General features: G+C 44.8%; 1 protein-coding gene and 1 long non-coding RNA gene across 3 annotated transcripts in view; one reads left to right on the top strand and one right to left on the bottom strand.

Annotated features, from left to right (window-relative positions):
• Positions 1–820: 820 nt before the first annotated feature.
• On the bottom strand, positions 821–9,128 carry LOC121093035. Of its 2 annotated transcripts, none has more exons than XR_005829459.1 (4): positions 9,045–9,128; positions 2,757–4,060; positions 1,601–1,703; positions 821–1,033 (listed from the first exon to the last, which is right to left on the bottom strand). It is a non-coding gene; the product is annotated as an uncharacterized LOC121093035 (long non-coding RNA). The 2 variants fall into 2 exon arrangements; XR_005829458.1 differs by lacking the exon at positions 9,045–9,128 and adding an exon at positions 5,527–5,937.
• IFIH1 (interferon induced with helicase C domain 1) overlaps positions 8,778–11,544 on the top strand; it is a 28,818-nt gene continuing 26,051 nt past the window's right edge. The window contains exons 1-2 of the mRNA XM_040604791.1: positions 8,778–9,458; positions 11,259–11,415. Coding sequence (XP_040460725.1) covers positions 9,009–9,458; positions 11,259–11,415 — 607 coding nt within the window. The 5' untranslated portion in view covers positions 8,778–9,008. The remainder of the gene's footprint in view (positions 9,459–11,258; positions 11,416–11,544) is intronic.

The raw sequence follows: 11,544 nt of genomic DNA, 5'->3' as shown, positions 1-11,544 counted from the left end.
CACTGACTAAGGAACTGAAAAATCTAAGATAACTTCTGGTTAGTAAATCCTAAGATAAATCTGGGTAATAAAGCTGGTCATTTCTCTCCATTGATGCCCAAGTCTTCACAAAATATTTTGATCAAAAGTGCTGTCTAAATATCTATCATCAAGTCAGACACTTCTTTGCTTGAATCATTTTCTTTTAGAGATTTTATAGTGAATCATGGAATGGGTTTATCACGTAAGACCTATTCAGCAAGTGATTTTACTGACCCAGATGAACAGCCATTGAAAACTTTTGCGACAAACTGAGCTCTTAAAAAGGAAATTAAAAATATAAAAAGAAAACAAACAAAAAAAACACACACAAAAAACAGAACACCACACCTGCAGATTCCCCTGGGGAAGAACCTTAGGTGAAATTTAAAAAAATGCAATCAGCTGAAAGCCATTCCAGCGGTATTCAAATAATATTATCTGAGCTTGCCTCACAAAAAGAACCACATTGTACTGCAACAAGCTGGGGCAGTAAGGAAGTTTTACCTAGAACATTTTGGCTTTTTAATGGAATCCACTGATCTAGTTTCTCCAAACCAGCAGAATTTTTCAGAGTATGTCATCTGAACGTATGTTGTTACTAATGAAAACAATGTATATAGCATTTAAGGCATCTGATGTTTTATTTGTGTAGGCAAGCTACCCATTTATAAGGCACAACCTATTATGTGTGACCATAAGCTTTTCCTTTATGCTAAGCTCTTGAAAGAAATGTACATGTCTGGAACGATACATATACAGATTAAAAAAAAAAAAAAAAAAAAAAGAAAAAGCTTCTAAATATGGTAACATGCAAAAAATATTTATTTATGTGAATTGTGCCCTTAAAAATTGAAGTATTCATTCAGAGTGCATTGTCTTACCAAGTGGGAAGGTTAAAAACTACAACAGCTTCCATCCACAGCAGTTCTTCCAAACATGAACTTTGACAGGTCGGTGATCCTCTTTTCCTGCAGCAGTTCAGCACTCAGAATGCCATGGTGCACTGCAAGAACTAAAAGAGGAAGTAATAGGCAAGTCAGTTTAGAGATTTTGGAAGTGTGACAAGTACAGTTACACTAACCATCAGTGAGATTCAAGAGGAATGACCTACTTCCATCCTGACAGGTCAAAGGATCCATAAGTATAAATACTAGAAATAACTTATCTACTAGATGAACAGCACTCACAGAACTGAAGAGATAGTCAAGTATGTTTCTGCTTTTGGATTTTTAGCCACAAAACTGATTCCTCAATCTCATTTCATAGTCTTGTTTTGAGCACATCCAAAAATTATTTACTCAGCTGAACAGTTCACACCTTACTACCTGCATCCTACTGGTAACTAACTTTGCATAGCAATGAAGTAGTGACACCACTAACTAGCAGGACTATTCACAGTAATAACCTGCAGCACAATAGAAGAGCAGTGGATATCAAGTAAAGAATTTTGCTTTCAATATTAAGATGCAAATTGAATTATATGTTAATACTAAGGTAAATGATTTTTACAGATATTTTGATGATTTTGTTACAGTTGCATGCATTAAGCTAAACACACCTTCAGGAATGATGACCATACCTTTATCTTAATTTTCCTTTCAAGAAACTGTGAAAGCTTAATGGAAGCTCCAGTTTCTAATGCTCATACTGCTCATGGTCAGCTTCACATCAACAAAGCCACTCTGTAAAATTGCAAAGTGCAAATCAAATAAGCAGTTACACAAATAATACACCTCCATAACCAATATCTAAACCCCATTGTACGTGCTCAAAGAAAACTAGTATTAAAAGTTAGCATTTTAAGAGAATTAAAAATTCAAATTTCTTATCATCAACAACAGATACAAAGCAACACCAAGATTCAACTGAAGGCCTAATATGTACAAGGGTATATCCTACATGGATATCATAACTCTGCAAGTTTCTAACCTGAATGCTGAAAGGGTAATTAAAAAAAAAAGGAATCAGAAGTTGTCATTAGTATTATTTTTAATAATTAGTTTCAGCAGCGACAGTGACCATGAATTCATTTTTTAAATCAATTTTTAAAAGAAACAAAAAAATTATGAAACTAAAATAAATAATTTTAAAAAATAAATAATAAAAACATGTTTTAATTTAGTCTGTCTACTACAGAACCAACCGATACTTTAACTAACTATCTTGACGTAGCCTCCTAAACATCATAATTTAATTTTGAAGGGCGACAGAATTTGATTAGGCATAAAAGCCCAGTCTTCTGGATTTTGCACCTCAGAAGGCAAGGCAGTGGTCATAACCTCTCTTTAATAGGCAGCTACACCTGCCTGGCTGCCATAGCAAAACACTCGGTATTTTACAATAATAGGTTCCACTGATTCCAGACTACATTAGATATCTCTGCAGTTTTTCAGCATTTACGTCTTCATCCTGCAGAACAAACGCATGCTTTTGTCACAGTTGACAATTCACATTTAACTTGTAAAAAAATCATTGATTTTCAATGCATTAGATTACCTGTAGCGATACCTAAACCGTTCTTACGCTGTTAAATAGTCACCATAAGGAAGAGCACCTGACCTGAACTGAAGCAGTAAGCAGCATTCTCTGTTTAAAGCACATCAATGGCAGTGAGAAGGTAAACAGTTAATTAAACATCCATTAAACATATTCAAAAACTCTATCAAAGTTATAGCACTTCCTAATGTAGAATTTACATATGAAGATAATCAGCAAGTTGATTAAAATTACAACACCTTTGGTTTCAATGCTTAGTATCCACATTGTCAGCATTTCCACTTTGAAATAATTAATAGATGCTTTTCCCTTTGTCCATCAAATCTCCTCCTGTTCCTCACCTGGTGCGGAGATATGAAGCAGAGAGAGCAGCACTGTGGCCCACAGCCTATACAATTTAAAACACAAAGAGAAAAAAAGAAGCCCCTCATCTAAAAAAAGACAGTTGTTTACCTGTCACTGGAGATCTTCCAATACATTGCTTCTGCAAACCCACGTTCTTGGAAAGCGCATGTCAGCTCCACAGAGACAGAACCATCTAGTAGCCCATGGAGCTGCACACAGGACCTCTGTGAAGCCCTGCCACCTTCCATTGGTCTTTTTCCCCATACTGAACTACTGAATTCCCTGACTATTACTCCTACACATGAAATTGCAGTGATCATACTCCTGTCTGTAAATCATATGAATGCTAATGCAGACCTTGGAATACAAAAGCTCCCATCACTATCCATTAACAACATTATAAAAATATCTACAGTACTTAATACTTCCTTTTTCAAAAAGACCATGTTGCATCCCATACGTATCTACAAAAAAATAAGTTTAGTCTCACAACATTTATAAGCCTGCCCTCCACTCTAAATTCTATGATCTTAAAGAACATAAATGTCAGATTTAGGGCCTCGTGCCAGAAGAAATACCTTGCAAACCATGCATCAACCACTCTGAAGACTCCAGTCTTCAGTCTGCATTATACTTTCCTGTCCAAGTTCCGTATGCAGTACAGAACAAAGTTAATCAAAATCCCAGTCTCCAAAGTTTCACAACTGGCTTTTAAGGTACAGTGAACCTAAAGAAGAACTATTATTTCGAAATGGCAGTGAGAATCTGACTGTGAACTGCCAACATATTTTGGTTAATTATATCTTATTAAACAGCCGCACATCTATCAAGTCTGTAGTACTGTAAACCCTGCTGTCAGCTATAATTACAATTACAGTTGAAAACTACATTTTACCTGAAGAAAAATGAATTATCACTGGGAACATTATGTTAAGGTACTTCTACTGGGGGGGGAGGGGGGGGGGCAGGGCTGGGGGGCCATGAAATGAAACTTTACTAGGGTTGTACACAGCTGATTATATAGTTATATTGTTCATATATACCCATCCCACAACAGCACTGAAGTCAACACGGGGTCAGCAGCAACGGAGTAAGTACCAGCATACACAGAACACCCACAGCATGCACCATCAGGCATATTTGGTACTGCTCCTGGCACTGCCTGTCCCACTGTCACTGGAATCCCAGGCATCTATAACTGCAATATGTTGGGAGAAAAAAAAATAAAAAAAGAAAATATATCAGTATCTTCACCTTGATAGCATGTAGTACTTCAATTTTACAAAGAAAATGTACCTTATGCATGATTAAGAAATACCTGTTGAACAGTATATTAAAAAAAATAAATCAATTTCAGACTCAATCCTACAACTGGATTTATTTCTAGATTTCCTCCATTTAAAGGATTTTCGATAACATTTGGTGACAAAACAGAATAGCACAACTCCAGAAACAGTTCCACATGCCTTTAACTGCACTACCAAGGAAACTAAGACCAAAAAAAAAAAAAAGAAAAAAGTTACTATTATAGTGCTAGATTTAGTTTTGCTTTGGGAGTGTGGGGGTAGAGGTGGTTTTACTCTTAAACAGATACCTTATGGGCATTAGTGACAGTGCCTGCAGGACACTGTAGTCATTACTTCAGATACCCTTGATCATTTTTTTTTTTAATGTAGTTCTCAACATTAAGCTCTAATCATCTAATTTTCCCTGCATTTGCTATCGGTTCAGTCTTTCCTTTTCAGTGTTGAACTGTTTATTCAGTCATTTATTTATGCCAGGGTTTCCAAGTATTTCCTTTTTATGCAGGTACCACAACTGGTGGCAGGAGCTCCCTTCTTCAGGCTGGGCCACCTACAATTTGAAGTGACTTTGAGTATCTGAGAACTACAATTTTACAACCGGGTTATATGTTTTACTGTGCCCTCACTTATAACGGCAAAGTAAAGCTTAATTTACCTATATTGAAACATGGGTTGTTTTACCCAAGCATTTAAGTGACTAAGAAAAACAAAATACAATCACAGAGTTGAAGTTTTCCAGTTACAATAATGCAAGGCTTGTCAAGCCATACAACCACCTGAGAGGAACATCCCGCTTACAGCAACCAAGAAGTGACAGAAAAGGCAACCCATGGCCTTGGAACAATAAATGTTACACTGAAGTAGTTAGATCAGAAAGTCTTTGCAAAAAAAGAGAGAAGTGTGGTTTTTGTTCCAAGTTGCCAGCATTACTCCTTTACACAGGGGCAAAGGGCTCCTGTAGAGCACAGATCCCAGTGACATCCCAACCACTGATCCCGGTGACATCCCAGCCACAGCCCCGGTGGCACCGCAGTCTCAGGTCTGCAGTCCTGAAACAAGCGAAGCCCAACAAGCCCCAACTGCCACCAGCATCACCTGCGCCAGTTTCACAACAGGGATAATTTTCAGCTACAGCATGGTGAGGCAATTTCAAAGGAGCATACAAGGACCCTCACAGTGTCAATATTTAAATACTTAATTGTAACAAACAGTGACAGAGCAGAAGCACGCAGAGGTTGGGTACGCTCAAGCAGGGAAGTTGATGAACATCAGTGCCATGAGACCTCAGCAAAAAGCCTCTGTAATGCCTGTATTTGCATCAGGGAGCTTAACAATTTAGAAAAATATTTTCATCTCTTACGCAGCAACCAAAAGCCCCTGAACACCTTGCCTTTTGCTCAAGGGCGCGGAATGCGAACAGCATCCGATTCCTACAATCTTTCCTCTTCCCGCCGCAGCGGCGCCACCGGGCACAAGCAGCACCACGCACGATGCAGCCACGGCCGCCCCCGAGCCGGGATCCGCGCTCCGGGCAGCCCCGAGGGCAGCGGCTCACGGCTCCTTCGGGTGGGCTGGGCCCAGCGCACGGCGCCTGCGCCACCCACCGGCTCCAGCCCTGCGACCGCCCGCCCCCGGGCACCCCCGCCTCACCGCTCCGGCGGGTGAGGGCGCCGGACGCCGCGGGCCCCGGGAAGGCGCACCTTGTGCGCGGCACACAGGGGCGGCCGCAGCGCCCCCCAGCGGGCGCGGAGAGCCGCGACGAGCCCCGCCCCGGCGCCGTCAGCGCGCGGGCCGCCCCGTCCCGCCATTGGCTCGCCGAACCCCGGGCGGGGGCGGGGCCGCTGCGCTGCCTCAGGCGCTGCCTCAGGCGCTGCCTCCGGCGCTGCCTCTGGCGCTCCCGTGTCCTCGGGCCCCGCCAGCGGCGGCCGCTGCCCCGTGGTACTGGTGACCCGACGCGTCACCCCTGCGGGCGCTGCGACACCCGCGCCGCGTGCGGCTGAGCCGCCCCGATGAGCTGTAGGCGCGCGCTGCTCCCGAGCGGGGCGGGGAGGCGGCACCGGGCAGCCCCGCGGCGCGGCCGCCCCCGTGGGAGGGCCCGTGCGTCTGCCCCGCCCCGGCCTGTGAATCCCGTCGCTTAACTGGAGTCACGCGTGGAACAGAGGGGTTTGAAAGTCACTCGTTTTGCAAGGGGTGTAAGTACCTAGCTGGAGGAGAGCGGGAGTGTCACCGAAATCTCGGAATGAGGAACTTATCAGCACCAGTGTGATGCAGATAAGCAGACACTTCTTTATTAACGGCCGGGTGCGTGAGGGAGTCCTCTCACGATCAACGCACACCAAGTTTCAAAATCATACACCATATATAGAACTTATTCGTGCGTATTCATTAAGTATTCATGCATATTCATAGTATTTCCCAAAAATCATTAACATACTCTCCTCCCATATCCGATTCTGTGCAGTAAAGGTTAGAAAGGTCCAGAAATGGGTCTGGGGTACGATTTGGGTAGGTGGTATATGAGTCAGTGGTCGTGATCTCCCCCTGCCAAAATTACCTTTTACTAAAGTTCACAGTTTCTTAGCAGGTAACTACAAGTTGTTCCAGTTGACTCTCCCCAGTTCCCATTAGTTCTATATTCTGACATTTCAATACACTTTCTACATACAGAAGACTAGTCAAATACAAAGAGATCTGTAAAATCCCAAATTTGTTACCTAAGTTTTAAACAATGATTCTAGCCCATTCTTCTGGCCTTGGTACAGGGCTGTGCAAAGGATTTCATAGCAGCTTTTGCTGTGCAACTACAAGTTTCATTAAAATATATTTCTTATTCCAAATGATTTTATAAAATCAAATAAAGTCAATGAATTCTAACTTATTAGCAGATCTGTAACAGGAAAGCCAGAATATTTGCGTCATCGGTGGGTAAAGGAGGCGCTCAGCAATCATTTGTAACCTAGTAGTAGCTAGAATAACCAAGCAGCGGGTTTTGTACCCCTCCATGAGTGACAAGTGTCCTTTTAATGTCTGCAAAGTCTTTGAACCTGTAAAGGATTGTTTAGTATGAACACGCTGGGCCTGATTTACTACCACTGGAAACCAAGCAAACATAAAGCTGCCTACACATGCACCGCACCCGAGGAACTCCTGCAAGCTCCCGAGGCCTTACAGGAAAGACCGATGTGTCATCCAAATGATGTACTGAAGACAAAAGGAAAAGTAGGAGGGGAAAAAAGCAGTCAGATCTTTGAAAGGAAACTTGCATAAAGCAGTAATAAAGTAATGAAATAAAAGTGAAACCTGAAATAAGCAGAAAGTGCAACAATGAAATGAAAGTAAAACAAATTAAATTCTTCTACAGAAGAAGCCTCCAACTGAAGGAAGCTCCACTGAAAGCAGAATGCTGTAGCACATCTCAGCATGACAAGGAGCTGAGGGTGTGATTTGAATTAAAGGAAATTTCAGGCTGGGAAAGGATCTCTGGAGATACCTGGTTCTCTTTAAGAGCAAGGCATTAAATCAAGGGCCCTGTCAAGCCAAGACTTGAATACTGAGAAAACCTCCACTACTGCTCTAGCAATATATTCCAGTGTCTGATTGTTGTTACAGTGGAGCGTCTTTTTTCTTATACTTGGACATAATTTCCCCTGAAAAAATTGTTCCTTGTCCTGTGTACCCCTGTGAAGAGGGATCCAACTTTTGGGAGTTGGAAAACTGGCTGGCTTTCCCCTGAGCCTTCTTTTCTTTAGGCTGAATAAACCCAGCTCCTTCAAACATGTGCCATACTCTCCAATCCTGTAACCATCGTGCTGGCCCTCTGCTGGACCCTCTCCAGTTTTTCACTCTCGAACTGTTCAGGACCAAAACTGAACACATTAATCCAGATCCTATTTGCTCCTATCATTTTCCTACAAAACATGAAATTGAGTCAAGGATCACCAGAATCACACTGAGGTTCCCTAAAACTCCATGATGGAAACCTTCTGAGGCTTGGTGACATGCACCGTATGGGTGAAACCGCATCTCAGGGATAGACTGTTCCAACAATCTCAGCTTATACAATTCCCCTTGGAAGTTTATCACGCATCATAGCCTCTTCCTCTGTATGCAAGGTGCAGTTCTTCAAACTAAAAAAAAAAAAAAGAGAGAGAGAGAAAAGGCAAAAAAAATCCACCTTTAAGACATGCCCAAAGCAAACCATTACAACATGCAAATCAGCTTTACTTCCCTGATGGCCTTTTGTGGGTCTGTGTTCTGCAAAAAGGTTTACCCTGCGAGTGTCGGCCCGCCCCGGCCGCCCGGGGAGCCGCACCGAAGTGCCATCGCTGCCCGCCTGGGAAGCCCCCAGGCAGGAAACCCTGACGCAGCAGCGACCGGCCCGAGACACCCGTGAGCTGGACACGGAAGGGTACGCTTCGGTTTACGTTTGGGTTTTTAAACTCATTGTTCTTGTTACAGGTTTCCTTTCAAGTATTCAGGACTAACACCGCGTCGCACCCCGCCTCGAGGTGCCGGATGCGGCCCCCCGCCCCCCCCCGCCCCCCCCCCCCAGTGCTGCCCCGCCCCGGCGGGCCGCGCCGTCACGCACCGAACTCGCAAACGAAACCGAAAGCGGCGCTGGGCCCAGGATAAAGCGGGGCCGGCCCGGTGGCGGCTGCCTGAAGGACCCCGGAGCGGAGGACGCGCTCCTCGCTGACACCCAGCCGGACACCCCCCCCCCTCCAGAGCCCCCGGCGCCGCGGCGGCTGGGCTGCCTCGGCCTCCCCCGCAGCTCCCCGCGCCCACCACCCGCCTCCAGCGGCAGCGGGCGCGGCCCGGAGTCCCGGCGCCGCCAGCGCGGCCATGGCAGGGGAGTCCCGGGACGAGCGGTTCCTCTACCTCATCTCCTGCTTCAGGCCGCGGCTGAAGCAGTTCATCCAGGTGCAGCCGGTGCTGGACCAGCTGCCCTCGCTGAGCGCGGAGGAGAGGGAGAAGGTGCGGGCGGCCGCGCTGCAGCGGGGCGAGGTGGCGGGGGCGGAGGAGCTGCTGCGGGCCGTGGAGCGGGGCCCCCGCGGTTGCGGCTGGTTTCACGAGTTCCTGCAGGCGCTGGAGCACGGCGGCTGCAGCCTGGCCGCCTGCTACGTGAACCCCAGCCTCAGCCACCTGCCGTCGCCGGCCGAGGAGGCCGACCACGACCTCTGCGTGCACTTGGTGCAGCTGCTCCACGGCACGCTGGTGGATAGAATGCAGACCATGCAGGTGGCCGAGAGGTGCCTGCAGAAGGGCATCTTCCAGGATGAGGACCTGGATCGGGTAAGTGGCCCTCTGGCTTGGCCGAGCCCCAGGCAGCGTCACAGACACTGGACACCCCCCTGAGCTGTGGGGCAGATAGTAAGCCACAACTAGAAATGGTCTTGCAAGTGCTAAAAATAAAGGGGCGTACTCAAAACTTGGGGGAAAAGAGCAGTGGTGCTCCCAGTAGGCCTATGAAGATTGTTGCTAATGGGCCAGCAGGTGGGATGCCAGCTAAGAACCGGGGAAAGAAAAATGCCATAAACAGAGGGTTAGACTAAGCTCATGTCTAAGTGGAAAGAATACAGCTGGCTTTACTGTCACTTATCATTTCACCACAGACCTTGGGCTCAGAAAGTCATTGTCTTCTGGCCCCTGCTCCATACCAGGAAATAGTAATGACTTATAAAGTCCTAGAGAATACTTGAATTAAAATAAAGCAAGACCTTCACCCCCTTTTTTGCCATAGGTTCACTAAGATGTATTGTACTAGACAATGATGCTGAGCAGAAATTACAGTTTGACAAGAAAGAGCAAGTGTTAACCTTTAATGAAAACATGTACTAGTGTTTACTCCACTTGGGTAAGAATTACTTGCTTGGACTGGTGTGAAATTTATTTGGAACGCAAAAAAATGGATACCCTGAAACAGTGTTAGAAGAAGAAATTAAATAATACTTGCCATAGCAGTAAGGGGGAAACTGGCAAACAAAGGGTGAGCCTACATCATAGTTTCACTCTGAGCTCTGGCATCCCCTTTTTAGGTAGTTTAATGCTCCATCTCACTTAAATGACAGTTATGTACATAATTTTGTCTGGTGACTGTCAGGTAGGGGCCGGCTGCACCCTAATGGAGGGTAACGCAGCAGGCAGAGGCAGGGTCCTTTTAGGAGGTTACGGGCTCCATTCCTTGCTAAGCAGTCTATATGTTCCCATAGGCCATCTTTTTGCTGCTGGTATGTGTATTAAGCCCTTCACTACCGTCACAATCTTGTTTCAACTCCAGCAGTGCCTAGGTTAATGTGCTTCTATATTCCGTTTTGTTTACCTCTCCCTACTTCCACTTCCCATGTATTTCCTTTCAGCGTTCAGTCGCAGTCAGGGGTTCCCACTGCTATGCCTGCCCATTTTCTTGTGTATCAGGATGGGTCATTCTTGAGCCTCAAAAAAATTGCACTTGAGGACTGAAAACCTGTCTCTAGCTGCTTTGCTTTTGGGGTGGTCATTTTGTTCCTCATGTGGTCACATGTCAAGTTCTGCTCGTGACAGCCTTGCAACACATTTCCATAGCTTCTTTGAGGGCAGCAGCCACTATGTAGAGGCTTAGGCTTAGCTGTTGTACCTTTAAGTGGTAATGGAGATGATCAAAACAGAGTTTAAGGGAAGTGTTCCATTTTATATGTATGAGGTCATGTTACAGATTAAGTCTGAGCTCTGGTAAACAGTATGACATCACGTCTTAATCAAGGTTGGCTATTCCCTAAACCAGTGTGAACACCAATTATTATTCCACGATAATAATAATAATTATTATATAGTGGTTATTATTATAGCCATTATCCTGTACTACCAACCTCTCTCCAATTAAATTTCAGGTCTCATAAGTTTTATATGTCCTGCCCAAACCCATATGGGATAAACAAGAGGTTGGACAAAACTGCAGTGAATCGCTTCTGATGAGTGGCAGGCCCACTCTCTATTTTTAAATATGTTTTAATGATGATAGGGAAATACTTTTGTACCTATACTATTCTTACTGACTTTCCTGAACTACTCCCAAAGTCTGTCTCAGGATTGGTTTGGGTTTTTTATTTTCACCAGATCCAGACTGTTACTGACAATCGTGGGAACAGAGATGGTGCAAGGGAGCTACTGAGCAGAATAGTGCAGAAGAAAGATTGGTTCTCACCTTTTTTGGTTGCTCTCCGTGAAACCCAACATGGAGACCTTGCAGATGATTTAAGCGGAAATACAGGAGGTAATCATGGTACTTAACTAGTATTAATATGGGGGGTTTAATACCTCTGGTTTTTTGTACCGTTACCTAGGAAACAATGCAGGGTTCTCACTGTATTGATTTCACTGTGACGAGACTAATGTTTTCGTT

The sequence above is a fragment of the Falco naumanni genome, chromosome 8, assembly GCF_017639655.2.
Source record: "Falco naumanni isolate bFalNau1 chromosome 8, bFalNau1.pat, whole genome shotgun sequence".
Lineage (NCBI taxonomy): Eukaryota > Metazoa > Chordata > Aves > Falconiformes > Falconidae > Falco > Falco naumanni.
The sequence above is the reverse complement of the archived record's forward strand: the minus strand, read 5'-3'. Positions and strand labels throughout refer to the sequence as shown.